This window comes from Pseudophryne corroboree, chromosome 7 (assembly GCF_028390025.1).
Source record: "Pseudophryne corroboree isolate aPseCor3 chromosome 7, aPseCor3.hap2, whole genome shotgun sequence".
NCBI classification, from domain to species: Eukaryota; Metazoa; Chordata; class Amphibia; order Anura; family Myobatrachidae; genus Pseudophryne; species Pseudophryne corroboree.
The window spans coordinates 330,730,114-330,751,179 of NC_086450.1; the positions used below are offsets into that span (position 1 = coordinate 330,730,114).

At 45.7% G+C, this 21,066-nt stretch overlaps 1 protein-coding gene across 1 annotated transcript in view; it reads left to right on the forward strand.

Annotated features, from left to right (window-relative positions):
* Positions 1-21,066, forward strand: part of CPPED1 (calcineurin like phosphoesterase domain containing 1) — a 277,225-nt gene that overhangs the window by 185,920 nt on the left and 70,239 nt on the right. Inside the window, exon 3 of the mRNA XM_063934340.1 lies at positions 12,212-12,634. Coding sequence (XP_063790410.1) covers positions 12,212-12,634 — 423 coding nt within the window. The remainder of the gene's footprint in view (positions 1-12,211; positions 12,635-21,066) is intronic.

Below are 21,066 nucleotides of genomic sequence, written 5' to 3' on the forward strand. Positions count from 1 at the left end.
GAACGATGAGCTGGAGGGTAATGGAAAGCGTTGAATACGAGCGTTACTCTTGTGCAACACTTGCATGGAGGTGGGGGCTCAACATTTAGTCTTGTTCTATTGAGTAAAGCAATAGAATCATTGCACTGTTACATACTGTTTAAACATGTTTATTTTCTATTGAGCTTTAATTTGTACTACCTTCCACTAGTATACACTGAGGATCCTAGGGCTTCTAAAGTCTTGAGATTGAGATGGTGCAATGTTTTATTTTCCATAGCCACATATAATTCAGAAGTATTTAACTGGTAGGATAGGTGCTATAATCCTGGCAATATAGTGTAAAGGATTATGTAACACAGCTGAATCCTTCTAGCTAGATAATACATGAAGAGGTGAATCATTTAGTGTAACATCCTAAAGATCAGTTTCGGTCTGAAAAGCCTGCACCTTAGTTGCACTAAATTACAGCATCCTATGGGTCCGGTAAGACTTTTGCCCAATTTGGTCTGCTTCCATCATGCTGTCTGAAAGAAATCAGTACTTCTATGGCTACTCTTAGGGGGTAATTCAGTTGTGGGTGATGTGGTGTCTAAATGCACGTAAAAGTGCTCATATTGCCTCTCACCTAGGGTGGTGCACAAGAAAAAGCACATTGTTACTCTACCGTAGTTCCTAGTGACATGCACACGGTGATCGCACACTATGGGCCTAATTCTGAGTTGATCGCAGCAGCAAATATTTTAGCAGTTGGGCAAAACCATGTGCACTGCAGGGGGACAGATATGACATGTGCAGAGAGAGTTAGATTTGGGTGGGGTGTGTTCAAACTGAAATCTAAATTGCAGTGTAAAAATAAAGCAGCCAGTATTATACCCTGCACAGAAACGAAATAACCCACCCAAATCTAACTCTCTCTGCAAATGTTATATCTGCCCCCCCTGCAGTGCACATGGTTTTGCCCAATTGCTAACAAAGTTGCTGCTGCGATCAACTCAGAATTACCCCCATTGTGGAGAATTGAATGCCCCTTTAGCGTGCTTACTCTTTCTTGCTGCTAATGAACCAACTTTCCTATTAAGAGTGGATAGCACCTGGGCATGGCCTGGAGTAGCTGAGTGAAGGACGTGTTTTTCAGCTCTCCCGCATCTATCCTGATAAACTATCCTGTTTTGGGACTTTATTTGCGCTTGGAGCATTTACAACAGAAGTTCATCTATCCTAGTACATGCTGGAAGACCCCGTTGTGAATTCTTCCACTGTGTGGCTGCATGGTGCTCGGCGGGGTCTCATCAGCACGCTGATGAGAGTGTTGGCGGCTCCGACACAGTTTGGTATCCGGTCCGTAGTTCTGTCTCCTGCTGCTCTGGTGATTGCATTGCTGTTGGTGCGCTGTGAAGGCCCTTCTGCCTGAATTTATTTCTTCCATGCCCGCTGGCGTGCCTGGACGGTGGAAGCACCCGGCAGCCATTTTGTCTTCTTCTACCGCTGGACTTTTAATCTATTTCCTGCTGCTGTTGACGGGGAGCTCCGGTGGTGTACTAGCCACTACTGACTTGGCACTAATCTGCAGCATGTTTGTGCTACTGTGATGGCTGGCTCCTTGCAGCACATTGTGTACGCCAGGCATGTCCAAACTGCGGCCTTCCAGCTGTTGTGAAACTGTGCCCTGACACAGTTTTGCTGTCAGAGAATGCTAAAGCTGTGTCAGGGCATGCTGGGATGTGTAGTTTCTCAACAGCTGGAGGGCCACAGTTAGGACATGCCTGGTGTACGTTATTGCTGCCTCTACCCAGAGACTGCTGGATATGTTTGGTGGGCGTTTGAATACCTGTCCGCTTTCTGTGGCTGTTCCCGCATCGCTCTCCAATATTACAACTATTTTTGCCCCTGCTGCTAAGGATCCTCGTATGCTGACTGTTACTTTATCTCCTGTGCACCCTGGCGGTAAAGGGCTTTCTGCGGAGCGTCACCTCATTATGGTACCGGCTGCTGATCAAGTTATGGATTCCATGCCTCCCTCTGCTGGGATCGTTTCCATTGCTTAGGCTCACTTGCCTTTTGGATATGCTGGACTTACTGTTGGTGCCGGGCTGCTGATCCATCGGACTATTTCCCTTTTGGAGTTATATCATGGCCGGACTGACAATTTACAATATGCAAGTTTGCTGCTTAGCTAAGATGCTCTTATTTGTCGGTTCTGTTTTTCTTTTTTCCTTTCTTTCTCTTCCTCTATTTTACTTTATTTTGCTTTTTTAAATATTATGTGTATTAGTGGTCATATTGTGCGTGTGTTTTTTATTATTTAATTTTTTGTTTGTACTGTGCCAGTGTATTTTCAGTTAAACTTTTCTGTATATCCTGTACTCAACTTCTTGTAGGGTATCCCATTTTACTCCAGCTTAAGGCAATTTAATCCTTTGTCCCCAAGTTTGGGGGGAAAGGGAACTTAGTTTAGTTAGGGTAGCTTAGTTGCAGGAGTTTAGGGATCCAAGTATGCCTGGGTTGGGGTTAGGTTATACAGGGTGAGGGGTTTTGGGGGTCGTTTATTTTGGAGGTTTTTATTTTTTTTAACATTTTTATTTTATATTTAGGCAGTTGGGGTAGGTCGGTATTATTGGCTCTGTTTTTGTTATTGTACTGTGATATATTTGAGGTCTGTGTGCTATATACTTTTTATGCTCCTTCTGTTTGCCATCTCACATGTCCTTGTTAATCTCGTGAAAGGGCTCATATGGCGCCTGTGAGCCCATATCCTGAACGTCTATCTTGTGTGACATGGTATAAACTCTGGCGTATTTGAGGCATGCCATTGATATATATGTACTGATTATTTTGCCTGTTTTTCCATTTTATTATGGTCCATTGTTGTATATCTGCCATATTTTTGTTGGGGGTTTACATGTTTGAAAAACAAAAAACTTTCAATAAAAACTACTGAATTAAAAAAAGAGTGGATAGCACCTTAATGTGAAAAGTTAAATATAGAAACGTGTAAGTTTCTTATCTATTTGGTGAAAAAACATTATGTTAATTTTTTTTTTTTTTTTTTTTTTTTGCACTTGCATTAAAATTGACATAATTGAGGTTTGAGAGGATTCATTGCTTAATCACTTGTACATAAGCGATGATATACCCAGCGTCTGAGTGAGATGTATTTTTTTTCCCTGAGTGGCAAAGGGGTTTGTATTGTTGCCTCACAGTGCTAACTTTTAGCTTTTTGGCTATGGCTTTGATTCTGATCAGAGTACAATATTTGTATAATTATGTGTTCTTCTTGTAATTGTACTGGTTTCATTTGTGCTCTGGTTAACTCCCACAATATAAAAGCATACTAGTAGGTTGTGTGTGTATTATAGTTCTGCTGTAAAACAAAGTAAGCAGAAGACACTCTGCTGTTTAAGTCATATGCATGGTATACACGTGGGGGTATATTTACTAATATTCAGGTTTTAGCTGATGTCAGCTGAGATCAATCTCTGCTGACATCGGCCGTTTGAGAGTGCAACTTTTTGAGAAAAAACACGGTAAGTTACTAAACTACCGTGTTTTTTCAATTCGAGTTCACCAATGTCTTTGAAATTCGTATTACCTGCAGTGTTTTACGGGAGAGAATAGTAAAACACTGCCGGACTTAACACAGTGAAGTCCGTCTGGATCAGTAAGATCCGTGCAGGGCTTCATTGTGTAAAAGTATTGAAATAGATGAAAAATAAGGATTAAATGCGTGAGGTCCCCCCTCCTAAGCATAACCAGCGCCAGGCTCTTTAAAACGGTCCTGGTTGTTAAAATACTGGGCAAAAATTGCACAGTGGTTCCCCGTATTTTAACAACCAACACCAGGCTCTTGGGCCGGTCCTGGTTCCAAAAATATGGGGGACAAAAGACGTTTTAAAACCAGCACCGGGCTCCACTAGCCAGGGACATAATGCCACAGCTGGGGGACACATTTGTTTTGGTCCTTGCGGCCATGGCATTACCCCCTTCCCCAACTAGTCACCCCAGTGACTTCTTTTGTTGTGGAAGTATCAGCGGGCCCATTAATTCCCGCATGCTGGTACTTGTGGTTCTCCAAGTGCCAGCATGCGGTGGTGGTTTGCTGGGACTTACAGTAGACAATATTCTTTTTTTACACATTTTTGGCTATCAGCCCTGCACCCACCGCCCATGGGTGCTTGGGACAGCCTCGGGCTTCATTCCTGGCCCTTGGGTGCCTGGAGGGGGGAAACCCTTGATTTAGTTGGGGGGGGGGGGTAATGCCACAGCTGCAGGGACCAATATAAATTTGTCCCCTGGCTGTGGCATTATGTCCCTGGTTAGTGGAGCCTTGTGCTGGTTTTAAAAATATAGCGGACCCCTACGTCTTTTATTTTTGGAACCAGGACCGGCCCAAGAGCCCGGTGTTGATTGGTAAAAAAAATGTTCTGGTATTTTAACAACCAGGACTGCAGTGCACAGCAGTGTAACTCAATACGAATAGCCCCAACACTGCCGAGATTTGTGTTTAGTAAATTACAAAAAAAAGACAAACTCGAATGGATTCGGGACCTTAGTAAATTTCCACCACAGACTTTAAGGGTGGTATTCAAATGATATATCATGCCCAACTTCCTTTCTAAAGTGATCTCCGTTATCACGCATATCATGCCCATAGTAATCGGGTTTAGCTGCGTAAAGGGTTGGGTGCCTCGATACCCCGGGGGTAGTGAGCTGAAATGATGATACCATGTCGTCAGCAGAAACAGAACGGGTGTGAAAGGGGGCGGAAAGAATTCGAAAGACTCCGGAGCGCAGTCTCTGTAATTTTTTGATGCTATCTAAAGTCCCTTAGGAGTGCCACCCATTGCACAAAGCATATATATTATATATATATATATATATATATATATATACACACACGCACACACACATGCGAAAGCCCTCACTTACTCACTAACTGACTCATCACTAATTCTCTTACTTCCCAATTTGTTAGGAAGCTGAAATGTAACATAGGTATTCTTCAGGTGGGAAATAGGAAAACTATGTAATCAGAATTTTAATAAACCTCCCCGTCATTACTGATGCGTGGCTTGCATTGGGTGTACGATAACGCCCAAACAGACAATCGGATTAAAATGTGGATTGCACCTCCAGTGTGTAGAATTTAATAAACTACAAAAATGGAAAAGCGCTCGCTCGCTCACTCATCACTAGTTCTCTTCCTGATATGAAATTTAACATAGGTATTCAGGTGGGAATTAAGAAAACCACGTAATTAGAATTAAAAAAAACCTCCCCTAAGGGGGTTGACATGATGACGTCATTACCGGCTTGTGTTGCGTGATCGATAACTCCAAAATGGATAATCCAATAAAAATTTTGGATTGCACCTCCAGTGTGTAGAATTTAATTAACAACATAAATGGCCCTGTCACTTTTTACCATATCTGCTATAGGTGCTCCTCGGGTAACGCCAAGAACCATAGATTAATATTTATTTACATTAAGACGTCTCAAATTTACATCTCTATAGAGGAACCAAATTTTTTACCAAGTTTTTAACTCATTTGTATTTACATCCGGGGAAAACAGAAACTCCCGTGTGAAGAACGGATAGAACAGCTATGTAATATAATTTTTGTGTGTATATGGAATATGAGCCTTATTTGATGTGGTCACCAAATTGGATTATCAACCTTGGGTTATTGTTTATCACCCAGGACAACACGTTAACTTCAATTTGTGGTGAGATCAAATACTGTATGGTGCGCATATGTGTATTTTGCATATACTGTAGAGGTCTTTTGTTTGACTTTTAATTTATTGATGCGCAGATTTCCTTCTTTACTTCAAATACAATTATTAACTTTTAAAATCTCGCTAAATTCTACTTATTATCTTTTATATACAGATAAAACATACACTAATCACTAGGGGGGGCATTTAATAAGACATAATTATCTCATAAAAGCTGGAAAATGTGTTATTTATGTTTTCTGGAGATGGAGATAACCTTTCTCCAGTGACAGTTGCAGCACAGTCCAGAATTCAAACTGGAGCCACACCAACTGCCAGTGAGTCCCGAACAGCAGTGTTTGGCAGTCTTTGGGGTGGCAGTTGGTGTGGCTCCCTATTTGATTTGTGGACAGCGCTGCAACAGTCACTGGAGAGGAGATATTTATCTCCATCTCCAGAGAACATAAATATAAAATTTGCCAACTTTTATGAGATAATTATGTTTAATTAAATATCCCCATAGGTCTGAAAACAGTCAGTGCAGGTTTGCACTGTAAATAAGCTCAAAGCAAGCGATAGTACAATATTTTTAGAGTTCAGAACTCGTATATCTATACCTGGTTTTTTTCTTACGTCCTAGTGGATACTGGGGTCTTGTACTTTAGTACCATGGGGTATAGATCGGGTCCACTGGAGCCTTGCACTTTAAAACCTTTTAGTGTGTGTATGTGTGTGCTGGCTCCTCCCCTCTATGCCCCTCTTACCAGACTTTGTTTAGAAAAATGTGCCCAAGGAGCCGGGTGCATTTCTCTGGAGCTCCAGAGATTTTTCTTTCTTTTTAATTTCGTTTTTTATTATTTTCAGGTAGCTCTGGTTGGCAACCAGACTACCTGCTTCGTGGGATTTAGAGGGTGGACCGAACCAACCACCTGGGGATTAACGGTTCATAATCCCAGCTGACAGGACACTGAGCTCCTGAGGTGCTGATCACACATCGTTAGTATGTATGCCCACTCCAGCAGCTAGCCACCACCCTCTAACAGATGCTGAAGATCGTCAGGTGCGGTGAGTGTTATTGGCGACAAGTCACGCAGCGGTCAGGGCCCAGAGCTGTGGTGCCCACCGCGGACAAACTGTCAAAGGGCGGATGCCCCTCAGTGCTCACTGTCACAAAAAGGCTTTGTGTCTACTGTCTGCATATTCTGATGTATTTCTAACATAGCCAGTATAAACTGTTGATCAGGAACCGCGTGCCAATGCAGGGGGCGAGGCTTTCCCGCAGGGGAACCTGAGGCGGGAAGGTGCCATTTCCTGCTGCTGCGGATCAAGGCTACATAACCGCTGCTCCTGCAGAGACCCACACTGGTACAGGACTCTGTATTGGTACCAGGGGGTCATAGACAGGGAGCATGCCAGCGGTAGCGCTGCTGCACTACTATCAGGTCATACACTTAGTTACACTTTGTACTGCTGTGTTTTCTGTGTGCTGGTGTCCGCTCCTCTGTATCACTCCAAGAGCTCTCTAGGGTCTGTGTGGTGGTGTTTGGTCAGTGGGCTGTGCTATTTTACATTTGTGAAGGATGTCTGTGGACATGGTAATGTGTGCTGCTTGTAACTCAACCCCGTCTTTAGCGGGGTCACTTATGTGTGAACAATGTTCCTTATCTCCAGAAGGACACAGTTCAGAGACACCTGACTGGCTGGATAGCTTTAAAAACAAGATTCAGAATGTTAATTCAGAATTAGCTGCAGCTAAAAAAGAGAGACAGGTGTTGAAACATTCTATTTATTGTGTGGCTAAGGCAGCAAATACCAAGACGGCTTCTCAGCCCCATCTTGTGGTTCTGATTCTGATCAGCCTGTTGTAGATAATGATGATGATATGGATGAGGACAGCTCTCTGTCCCCAGGGATGGAGGCCCTCATCTAGTGTTCATTCTAGCACCCTGCACCTTTCAAAACATGTGCAGTTCCTCTTTCCTGCCTGGGGTGTCGCTCTCTGCTCTGGTGCTTCTCAGAACACTCTAGTCTGTATCTGAGCACTGAAATACAGAGCAGAGTGTGCTGAGGAGGACCAGAGCAGAGAGCGACACCCCAGGCAGGAAAGAGGAACTGCACATGTTTTGAAAGGTGCAGGGTGCTAGAATGAACACTACTCATCTTTGCTGTGAGAGAAGCTCTTCACATACCGGATCAGGAAACAGCCGGGTGAGGCGTTGTATTTTAACGTTAGACCAAAGACCTCGGCAACTTTTCCTGTGTCTAAAGAGTTAAACTCCCTGACCAGGGAAGCATGGTTAAACCCTGATAAAATATTTAAAATTCCTCAGAGGTTTTTAACCACTTTTCCCCTCCCTGATGAGGATAGGAAGGTATGGGAAAAAAAATGCATCAGTCGATACGTCTGTGTCCAGACTGTCTAAGAAATTGGTACTGCCGGTGCCAGGTGCTATATCCCTAAAAGAGCCAGCTGACCGTTAGATTGAGACCACGCTCAAGACAAACTATACGGTGGAAGACGCTGCACAACGCCCCACAATTGTTTGTGGGTGGATTTCCAGGGAGATAGTCAAGTGGTCTGATAATGTTATTGAAAGTTGAGACAGTTTGCCCCGGGATGAGACCGTTACTCTGCTGCAACATATACAGGATGCTGCAAATTTTATGAGCGAGGCTTTTAAGGAGTTGTGTAAGATTAATGGCCGCACTACTGCTATGGCTGTTTCGGCGCGCAGAGCTCTGTGGTTACTTCAGTGGTCAGCAGACGCTGATTCCAAAAAGGGTGTCGAAAATCTTCCCTTTACAGGTGATGCCTTGTTTGGAGACAAATTAAATAAATGGATCTCCCAAGCAACGGCGGGTAGGTCTACCTATCTGCCGTCGGCTATGCCACCTGCTAGACCTTCTTACACAGGACCCTCATTGCAGTCCTTTCGTGTGGCAAGGTTCAGAGGCAGGAGCCGAGGGGTCTCCACCACTACCAGAGGATCTCGTGGTAAGTTCCGTAAACCTGCAACTGCTGTCTCCCTGGACCAGACCACTGGATCCCCTGCCGCTAAGCCTTCCGTGTGACGGTTGGCCCCAGCAGCAAGGCGGCTTTCAGGTAGCTGCTTGCCTTCAACACTTCGTCCACATGTAGGCAGAGTCCTTCCGGGATCCTTGGGTGAGGGACCTCATTTCCCAAGGATACCGGCTGGAATTTCAAACTGTCCCTCCTCACAGATTTTTCAAGACGGGCTTACCAGATTTACCCGTAGCAAAAGTTACCTTGCAACAGGCTATTCAAAAACTTTTGCAGACAGGGGTGGTGGTTCCAGTACCTCCTCCATTACACAACAGGGAATCCCTGCAGGCTGTGGTGTCTTCTCTGGAGGAGGGGGAGTTCCTGGTGTCTCTGGACATTAAGGATGCTTACCTACACATTCCCAGGTGGCTCCCTCATCAGGCTTACCTCAGGTTCGCCATATTGGATGACCATTTCCAGTTTCAGGCCTAACCCTTTGGATTATCCACAGTTCCAAGGGTCTTCACCAAGGTCATGGCAGAAATTATGCTGCAACTGCGCATGATGGGAGTAAACATAGTCCCCTACTTGTACGATCTCCTGATAAAGGCTGTGTCCAGGGAACGTCTGCTACACGGCATCGATCTGAAAACTCGCCTGCTTACTGATAATGGGTGGATCCTAAATTTTCAGAAATCTCACCTGGAACCGACCCAACGTCTTCAGTTCCTGGGAATGATACTGGATACAGTGTCTCAAAAGGTGTTTCTCCCGATGGACAAGGCCTTGACTTTCCAGGCTATGGTTCGCTTGGTGCTCAGGCCTCGCAGGGTATCCATACATCTTTGCATCCGATTACTGGGCAAGATGGTGGCAGCTTACAGGGCAATCCAATACGGCAGATTTCATGCCCGAACATTTCAGCTGGATCTGCTGGACAAATGGTCGGGGTCTCGCGTTTACATGCATCAGGAAGTGACCTTATCTCCGAGTGCCCGGATTTCTCTATTATGGTGGCTACAGGTTCCTCACCTGGTAGAGGGCAGGAGTTTCAGTATCCACTCGTGGATTCTACTGACAACGGATGCCAGCCTCTGGGGTTGGGGGGCTGTGACCCAAGTGGCCCAGTTCCAGGGGATATGGTCGAGACAGGAATCGGCTCTGCCGATAAACATCCTGAAACTCAGGGCAATTTCCAATGCTCTTCTACAGGCTTCTCATCTCCTGAAGGATCAGGCGATCCAGGTTCAGTCGGACAACGCCACGGCGGTGGTGTACATAAACCGACAAGGGGGAACAAAAAGCAGAGCGGCAATGTGAGAGGTGTCAAAGATCCTCCTCTGGGCAGAGGCCAACGCAAGGGCCATCTCAGCCATATTCATTCCAGGAGAGGACAACTGGGAAGCAGACTTCCTCAGCAGGCACGACCTCCATCCGGGGGAATGGGGCCTACATCCCCAGGTTTTTCAACAGTTAATTCACCGGTAGGGCTGTCCGCAGATAGATCTGATGGCTTCTCCACTCAACAAGAAGCTTTGCTGTTACTGTTCCAGAACGAGGAATCCGCAGGCTGTTGCATGGATGCGCTGACGACTCCGTGGATGTTCCAGTTTGTTTATCTGTTCCCTCCTCTACCGCTAATCCCAAAGGTTCTCAAAAGACTAAGAAGGGAAAGCATTCAAGCAATTCTAATTGCCCCGGATTGGTCTCGACGGACGTGGTACTCGGACCTCCTAACCATGGCTCTGGCGGATTCCTGGCCTCTGCCGCTCCAAAACGAACATCTTCAGCAAGGTCCGTTTGTCAATCCAGACTTACAGTGGCTGCATTTGACGTCTTGGAAGTTGAGAGGGAAATTCTAGCTAGAAAAAGGGTCTTCCCTCCCGGGTAATTTCCACCACGGTCCAGGCCAGGAAGATGGTTACATCAACACATTATCATCGTATCTGGAAAAAGTATGTTTCCTGGTGTGAAGATAGAAAAGTTTCTCCCGTGGAATTTAGAATTGGTCCTTTTCTATTTTCCTGCAAGCGGGAATGGATATGGGCCTACGGTTAGGCTCCATCAAAGTTCAGATTTCTGTGCTCTCTATTTTCTTCCAGAAACAACTTGCCATGTTGCCAGAAGTACAGACTTTCCTAAAGGGAGTTCTTAATATGCAACCGCCCTTTGTGTCTCCCTCGGCTCCGTGGGACCTCAATGGGGTTCTGTCCTTTCTCCAATCGGACTGGTATGAACCCTTACATAGGGTGGAGATATAATTTCTCACCTGGAAGACTGTGATGTTATTAGCACTGACGTGTCTCTGAATTGGGGACCTTATCCTGTAAGAGCCCTTATTTGATTTTTCATGCAGACAGGGCGGAACTTAGGACCCATCCTCAGTTTTTGCCGAAAGTGATGTCAGCTTTTCATGTGAATCAACCTATTGTGGTTCCAGTGTTGTCTGACGCTTCTGTTGGTCCTGAGTCCTTGGATGTGGTGATGGCTCTGAAGATTTATGTCAAAAGGACGGTCCGTCATCGGAAATCTGACTCGCTGTTTGTCCTTTACGATGCTTCCAATATTGGTCGACCGGCTTCTAAGCAATCTATTGCTCGCTGGCTCAGGTTGACCATTCAACAGGCCTATACTTTAACGGCTCTGCCCTTGCAGACGTCTATTCAGGCCCACTCGACGAGGTCGGTGGGGGTCTTCCTGGGCGGCTGCCCGGGTGTATTGGCCCTTCAATTGTGCCGAGCTGCAACTTGGTCTGGTTTGAACACGTTTGGTAAATTCTATAGGTTCGATACCTTGGCCAAGGATGACCTTCAGTTTGGTCAGGCAGTTTTACAGGGGTCTCATTACTCTCCCACCCGTTTGGGAGCTTTGGGACTTCCCCATGATACTAAAGTGCAAGACCCCAGTATCCACACGGCGTAAGAGAAAATAGGAATTTAATACCTACCGGTAATTCCTTTTCTCCTAGTCTGTAGTGGATACTGGGCACCCTGTGTAAGTATTTGGTTGGACCGGCGTTGCGGTCCCTTATGTTGTTGAGATGGCTGTGCTATCCTGATTAGGTTGGTGTTGCTATCCTCTGTTCTGGTTAGCGCCCTCCTTTCGTTTCTGGTTGTGTGTTGGCTTGTTGCCTCACCGCTGTTGTATTGTTCTTCTCTCATGTTATGTACGTCTCCTCAGGCACAGTTTTCCTAGACTGAGTCTGGTAGGAGGGGCATAGAGGGGAGGAGCCAGCACACACATACACACACTAAAAGGTTTAAAAGTGCCAGGCTCCAGTGGACCCGATCTATAACCCATGGTACTTAAGTACAAGACTCCAGTATCCACTACGAACTAGGAGAAAAGGAATTTACCGGTAGGTATTAAATTCCTATTTTTCTCACAAACCATCTTATCTTTTTTTCTAAGGGCTTATTGAAGTGTTATGGATCATCAAAATGAAGGTTGATGGCACAGGATATAGTGACTGATAGTGATTCTTGACTATATTCGTAATCTATTTTTCAGGAATCGAATGGAAAGAGGCTCAAGAACGTGATCTAAAGAATGTTCTTTTGAAGACCAACCATGACATCCCCCTGGTGTTTGTCAGTGGAAATCATGACATAGGCAATGTACCAACCCCTGAAACAATACAGAGCTTCTGTAACAACTGGGGTGATGACTACTTCTCCTTTTGGGTTGGTGGAGTCTTCTTTCTTGTACTAAATGCACAGCTTTTCTTTGATGCAAGCAAATGCCCTGAGCAAAAAGAACGTCAAGACAAGTGGCTTGCTGATCAGCTGTCCATAGCCAAACAGCGGCAGTGCAAGCAAGCCATCATATTTCAGCACATTCCACTATTCCTTCAGGATCCAGATGAAGATAACAATTATTTCAATCTGGAAAAGTCTACTAGACAAGAGCTATTAGAAGCATTTCATAATGCAGGTAATGTGCTTTAATATTGATAAAACAATTGTGTGGATGTGTCCTTGTCTGCTTTGTTATAAGAGAAAAACGACCTAATTGTATACCCAGTATGTTTTACAGAAACATTATTGATATCTGATCTGCCCTCCAACAGGGAGAAACACATTTTGCCTGCAGAGTTTTGGCCTTAATCCCTATTTATTGAATCTGCCAAAATGCATACATTAAGCTTTCCAAGATACAGATATTGTCAGCTGCAGAGACTTCTAGTAAAAATAGGTTCATTAGAGCAGCTCGCTTGTCACTTAAATACATATTTTGAAGTTCAAGCGAAGGGGGCTGTGTAATAGGTTCTGAGATTAAGGAACTAGCATATTAAATCAGTAATTGTTTAAAAGGTAAAGCTAGCCGCTTTAAATTTAGCAGGAAACTCGTTAAAAACATGCTGGTTCCTTGAACGCAGAACATAACCCCCTAAGATGTTACTTAGCTAATAGTCACACCTATAAGAGGAGCGCTGGGGTGATTGGCCAGTAACCCAATAACAATCTTACTGCTATTATTTGTATTATAGTTTGCTTTTTAAAACTAATTCTTATATTATATCGCTCATTCATGAAAATCAATAGTAATGTATACCTTGTTCTGACTCGATTTGTAGATCCGCCACACCATACCTGAGGACTAGGTTTAACCATAATAAAAGTATAATGTGCCCTTTCTTGTTTATATATTTGTTCTATATGATTGTTTCATCTTTGCAGCAATTTAGTATCTGCTTGTTAAGCCAGAATCTCTATTAACTATACCACTGGTTCTCAAATTGTGCGACTAAACACCATGGGGTGCCTTGGATTGGTGGCCTAGGACCAACTCAAATTATTTATTGTAAATGTAATAGTCAAAGCCAGTGCTGGGGGCTTTCAATCATAAAATATGTTGACAAACAGAAGCAAATCTTGTCCCTCACCACACACAATTGAACCTAAGGATGACATATAAACACAATTTACTTAATTTAATATTTCTTTCTACATTTCTCAATAAGAAACTTTTGGCCTAGAGGTGCCGTGAAAAAAATTCTGATACTCTAGTGCACCGTGATATAAAAAAGTTTGGGAACCACTGACCTATACATTTAATTTGGTATTGGCATGATAATTCTACAGATCACTGAGTCTCAGGTTCTCCCACCCATCCAGAGACCTCTAAGTGTTTGTGCACATGGGCATTGCAAACAATGGGGTCTATTTACTAAACCTTGGAGAGATATAAAGTGGACGGAGATAAAGTGCCAACCAACCAGCTCCTAACTCATTTTTCAAACACAGCCTTGTACACGGTAGTTAGGAGCTGATTGGCTGATACGTTATCTCCATCCACTTTATCTCTTTCCAAGGCTTAGTAAATAGACCCCAATGTATGTTAAAAATGTGGCTAAAACCTAGTTTAACAGCTGCAGGTGTCGTTACCCATACACCAAAGCCAGGGACAGCACTGTTCCTGGCTGTGGTGGCTGCAGCCTCCTGTTTGCACATAAGATCTTGCGATAATAGTGACTTCTTGCACATGCCCAGTGAGGCGGCCGGGACAGAGATGGCGCTGTGTGGGGTCTGGCAGCGATCACCGAAGGGAGGTGTTTTCACTCCCCCACTTCGGCATCCAAGATGTTCTTACATCTCGTCACTGCTGCTTCCTGCTTTGCACGGTAATTAAAGAAACTTAACTGTGATATAACCGGGGAGTTCTAATATAGGCAAAGTTAATCCTGTGGGCAACAAACTAATTCTGCAGCATATTTTTTACTTCAGTTTCACTATGGCAAGATGTGGATTATAAGCAACAGTATTGCAGTGCAGTCAGAACATTCAGTACATCATCATGTCAGTCTTTGTTCATTCATTGTGCTTATTGAATAGATGCCACATGCTCTACCTCGGTTTATCAGAGTTACTGAATAGATGCCACATGGTCTACCTCAGAATTTATCAGAGTTGGGGGACGTGGCTTGGCTGGCATCAGGGGAAGACGTGGTGGTGAATAGCTCCTGCCTGCAACCTCAAAAAAGTGGAATTATACCCTCTTTTCCTGCATCCCCTTACTCTGATATAGTCTCTCAGCCCTGTTGAGCCACCCCACATGGGAGGATGTGCACTGCAGGACCGGGGGAGACCTACGCTGCTCCCTGTGGGTTGCCGCCTACCTTCCCCTCCGGAGCCGGGACCTCGATTACAGGCGGAGGCCGCTGGAGATGCCTGATCGCCGGGGCTTGCTTTGCCAACGTTCAAGATCTCCCGCTCGTCGGACTCTGCTCCCCATCCCCTGCTACTTCACTCACCCGGCTCCACCATCCCACGGACGGCCGGATGCAGGAGGACTCACTGATGGAGACGGCCGGGGAACTCACTGCAGGCGGGAGGCAGCCATCTTACCGCTGACCCCGAGACCTCCCCGCGGCGTGGGCGTGTGGTTGCTAGGGTGCTGCGGTTACTGGCGGGACCGTGGCCGGCGCCCTCTGCTTCCTCACTCACCCGACTCCACCATCCCGCGGACGACCAGACGCTGGAGGGCCCGCTGGCGATGACGGCCAGAGAGCTCACAGCAGGCGGGAGGCAGCCATCTTGCCGCTGACCCCGCGATCTCCGTACAGCGCGGCCGGGCGGTTGCTGAGGCGCTGTGGTCACTGACAGGACTGTGACCGGCGCCCCTCGCCCCCTGTATCATCGGACACCATTTGGGCTGGGCGGTGGCATATAGGCAGCCCCCTTATCCGCAGCCCCCCCCCTCTCATCATTAGCCCTGCTGCAGGCCTGGCTGCTCATTCATTTGGATTTGGGGACATAGGATTTCCCTTCTCCCCTCCACTGGCTAACACATGTTCTGCTCCCACCTCTGCTGTTTGCCACAGTGTTCTGGATGCACAACACTGCATTCTGGGATCCTGTCCTATACACCAGCTGCTTCTCATGTATGATGTTTTGGTGCCCTCTGGTGGCAGCATATAACTATTACACCCTTCCTTGCAAGTTTACTTCTATGCTGATGGCCAGCTAGCCATTTCCATTCTGGGGGGGAATGTGCCGGCGCTGGCCCTGACGGGATGCTGTTCTAATCACATAGCAACTACTGACGTTGCATTGGTGATTCCAGGGTGCCTCATGGTGAGAGGCAAGAGAGGCTCACAAGGGAGAGGTACACCACCCCTTCTGGTGGGATACCCACGGCAACAAAACCGGTTCCGGTATGAAAGATAGATAGTGTCTAATTAGACAGTCAATAGATAGACACCATATGTTAGACAGACATTAGGTCGACAGGGTCAAAAGGTCGACAGGGTCAAAAGGTCGTCAGGTCAAAGGGTCGACATGAAAAAGGTAGTCACCATGTTTTTTGCATTTTTATGGTTTGTGTGGATAGTTTTGTCATCTGGGACCCCAATTGTAGAAAGGCATACCCTCGCGGGGCTCGCTGCGCTTGCCACGCTTCGGGCATGGTGGCTCACTACGCTCGCCACATGGTTTATAACCAACTCTATGCCGACATGGATAGAGAAAGTATGAAATAGTCCAAAAACATGTTACATTAAAAAAAAACATTTGTCTATCTTTTTATGTCGACCATTTTCATGTCAACCTTTTGACCATGTCGACCTTTTTCATATCAACCTTTTGACCCTGTCGACCTAATGTCTGTCTAACATATGGTGTCTATCTATTGACTGTCTAACTAGACACTGTCTATCTATCAAACGGATACCACAAAACCGTTATCGGCCCAATGGGCATTCACCCGATCCTTCGGATTTGGTGGAAGTTGTCGCTGGATACTTGTTTTGTAGTTGCTTTACTGATATGTAGTTGAACTGTTATTCTAATTTCTGAATGTTATATTGATTCTGGTATTAGGGCTAGGGTCGACACCGACCCCCAGTTACCCCCACACTGCGCTAGTATTCTTGGTCTCCGGCGTGATAACCACGTCCGAGCTCCCAAGTGGCGGTAGTTTGTTCCATTCTGACTAAGTTAATTTTTGTACTGCTTTCCACATGTACTTTCTGGTCCTGTTTTGTTTCTTCTTTCTTTTCTTCTATGCCCCCCTTTAGTGTGGTCTTCTGCCCAGAGAGAGTTGCTGCCCTCCTCACTGGTTATCATATTGCTCCATATACTATAGACAATGGCGGTTGATTCTACAGCAACAACCATAAAATTTGTTTCCCTCAATGTGAAGTGCTTAAATATCCCAGAGAAGCGCTCCAGAGTGCTCAGAGACATTTTTGCCTTCAGGGCTGATGTTGCGTTTCTCCAGGAGACTCACTTCAAAACTGGGGTTGCTCCAACTCTTAAAGACCGCAATTACCCATACTCTTTTTACAATAACAATAGCAAAAGTAAGTCTCTGGGAGTCGCTAGCCTGCTATCCAAAAGGTTACCATTTCGTGATATCACATCTATGGCCCTGGAGGAGGGCAGAACACTCCTGGTTAAATGTAAATTGTTCGACCTTTTATAAACCTATATGCCCCCAACCAATCACATCCTAGCTTCCTGGTGACAGTTCTGAATCGTGTTGCCTCGCTGGTCGAGGGTATCCCGATAGTAGGAGGGGACCTTAATTGGTCTCTCCAGCCAGAGGTGGATATTTCTGTGACATCAGATAGACCCTCACTTGCACCCCATCATAGAGTACGCCGCTCTCTCCATGAGCACCAGCTGGTCGACACGTGGAGGCTCCAACACACAGGGGACAGGGACTATACATTCTATTCTAGGCCACACGACACCTATTCCCGACTGGATTATTTCTTTCTGCCCCATAGATTTCTACACTTAATCCGTGATACCGATATTGGGTTGATCACTTGGTCTGACCATGCTCCCGTCTCAATGACTCTGGTGACGTCCTGCCCACATTTTAAACAGTGTACCTGGAGGTTGAACGAACAAATCTTAATGGATCCGCGCTTTCAACCTCAATTGCTTTAGACTATTGAGGACTACTTTGTCACTAATGAGACGCCGGACGTCTCCAGAGTCACGGTGTGGGAAGCGCATAAGTGCGTCCTGCGCGGGAAGTTTATCCAGCTGGGCTCAATGCTGAAAAAAGAAAAACTGGGGGAAAAAATAGCCTTGCTTCAGAGGTTACAGGACCTGGAGACGATACACAAGGCGGGAACGACTCCTCAGGTTCTGACTGAATGAGACGCGGACAGCCCTCCATGCTCTGCCATTTGAGGATATTAAGAAGGATTATAGGTAATGCAGAAACAGATTTTTTTTCAATGGGTTAACAAACCGGGAAATATTTTAGCTAGAGCACTCCGCACGCAACAGGCTACCTTATACATCCAATCACGAGAGACATAGCTGACACATTCCACTCCTATTATACTAAACTATATAATAACTATAAATAACTATAAATAACTATATAATCTCTAGTACCCTAGATCCCCAGCGCCACCACCGGCTACTCTGGCTTTGGTGGACAAGTACCTCTGTGAGGTGGGCCTCCCTAGGCTTTCAGCCTGGCTGGACTCTCCGTTCTCTCTCCCAGAATTGGAACAGGCTCTCAAGGAGACCCCTTCTGGGAAGAGCCCGGGCCCCGATGGCTATACTAAATTTTTTAAAGACTCTCTCTTACCCAAAATGTTGACGGCCTTTAGTGAAGCTTCTGGAAATCATGGTTTCCCCCCCCCCCCCCCCCCCCAAGCTTTAGAGGCTTTCATTACGGTCATACTAAAAGAAGGGAAAGACCCAGCTCAATGTGCCAGCTACCGTCCGATATCGCTCCTTAACACAGACATCAAGCTGTTCACTAAACTTATAGCAAACAGATTGAAGTTATTGCTCCCCAATATTGTCCATTCGGACCAAGTGGGCTTTGTATCCGGGCGGGAAGCTCGTGATAATACGACCAAAATAATAGACGATGCATCTGGCCTCGCTGGGCCGCCCCCCAGTAGTGGTGCTGTCTACCGATGCCGAGAAGGCTTTCGACAGCGTTAACTGGGTTTTCATGGAAGGGGTCCTACGGCACCTGGGGCTCTGACCTGTTTGCTTGTGCCGCATTTTGGCATTATATAGTTCCCCTACAGCGAGGATTACAATTAATGGGTCCTTGTCCGGTCAGGTTCTGATTAGGAATGGAACTAGACAGGGTTGTCCTCTCTCGCCCCTTATTTTCATCCTCTGCATAGAGGCTTTAGCTGGGTCCATTAGACTCAATCCAAATGTTTCAGGTTTTACGGTAGGAGGTAGGGAATATAAACTTGCATTGTTTGCAGATGATTTGTTAGCTGTCTTATCGAACCCGGTTGTATCTCTCCCCAACCTGATGTCCGAATTCTGTAGATTTGGCTCCCTGTCCAATTTTAAAATTAACCTCTCTAAGTCGGTGGCAGTGAATGTGTCATCTCCCTCCCAATCCCTTAAGGACCTTCAAAAATCCTTTTCTTTTCAACTGACATCCTTCTAGCTTTACATACTTGGGGGTTACATTGACTACTGACTTCACACGCCTTTTTGACTGGAATTTAAAAAAATTACTTGCCACACTTCGCTCCGAGTTTCGGGATTGGGGCAACAATAGACTTTCCTGGCTGGGGAGACTTAGTGTAATAAAAATGTATGTTTTACCCAGGGTTCTGTATCTCCTCCAGACGCTCCCAATTCATACTCCCAAAACCTGGTTCCGGGACTTACACAACTCAGTTAGGGACTTTGTTTGGGGTAACAAGAGGCCTCGTTTCCAACATGCCATACTCTTCCGCCACAAACACACGGGTGGTCTTCAGTTGCCCCATTTTTCTCTGTATTATGATGCCATTGTCCTTAATAGGGTAATGGAGTGGACCCGATTAAATGACACTAAACAATGGGTACTTATAGAGAGTGCAGCTTTATCCTCACCCATATTCCATTACCCCTGGCGCTCAAAGCTCTTTCCCATTGCTCATCCTATTATTGGCCTACACTGTTATGCTGGAATAGGCTTCGGGTCCTCCCGTATGTCTCCTCCAAATTTTCTCCCCTGACCCCACTGCTTAATAACCCGGATTTTCTTCCCGGAGTCTCTGGACTGGGATTCGATTCATGGAAGTTCGTGGGGGTGACACGAGTTGGCCAGCTGGTGGAGAATGGAGCAATAATCCCCCACTTTGCAGTTGAAATGGAGTCTCCCGCCATCGGACATATGGAAGTACCTTCAGCTGAAGCACTTTATATTGGGGAGCAATGTCCGCCCTAGTGTTACTAGACGTTTGACGATTTTTGAGAGTTTGTGCTTGGATTCTTCTCGTGCGATGCATTTTCTCTCAAAATGCTATAGATTCCTGATTGAACATAGGTTCCCGGACCTCCCTAAGGGGGTCATTCCGAGTTGTTTGCTCGTTATTTTTTTCTCGCAACGGAGCGATTAGTCGCTAATGCGCATGCGCAATGTCCGCAGTGCGACTGCGCCAAGTAAATTTGCTATGCAGTTAGGTATTTTACTCAAGGCATTACGAGGTTTTTTCTTCGTTCTGGTGATCGTAATGTGATTGACAGGAAGTGGGTTTTTCTGGGCGGAAACTGGACGTTTTATGGGTGTGTGCGAAAAAACGCTACCGTTTCTGGGAAAAACGCGGGAGTGTCTGGCCGAACGCTGGGTGTGTTTGTGACGTCAAACCAGGAACGAAACTGACTGAACTGATCGCAGATGCCGAGTAAGTCTGGAGCTACTCAGAAACTGCTAAGAAGTGTCTATTCGCAATTCTGCTAATCTTTCGTTCGCAATTTTGATAAGCTAAGATTCACTCCCAGTAGGCGGCGACTTAGCGTGTGCAAAGCTGCTAAAAGCAGCTTGCGAGCGAACAACTCGGAATGACCCCCTAGGTACGCAAGGGACTGGGGTCGTGACTTACAGATTGATTTTACAGAGGAAGACTGGGAAAAAAGCTTTCGGGCCACTTTTGCAAGCTTGATCAGTTATTCAGTGATTGAGGCGCAATTCAAGGTTCTATCACGATGGTATAGATGCCCCCTGACACTTGCTAAAATGTTCCCGGGTGTACCAGATACGTGTTGGCGATGTACTGCTAAAACGGGTTCCCCAGTGCATATCTGGTGGGATTGTTGCTTACTTCGCCCCTTTTGGAATAAAGTTATTGCAATCTCAAGGTTGATTGTGGGTTCTGATGTCCCGTCTGAGCCTGCTTTCTGGCTTCTTAACTTAGTTACGGGTTCCCTGGCAACATACAAAACGTCTCTATTGAAGTTTCTTAATAGCGCCGCTAAAACGGTTATCCCTGTTCGCTAGCGGTGCACTACATCACCTACTGTGAAGGAGTGGTTTGGTAGAATAGATATGTATATGTCCATGGAGGAATTGCGAGTGACTCCAGACAACCACCTGAGATTTACGGCCACTTGGTACCCCTGGTTGGATTTTAAGTCCTCACAGACATACCTAAC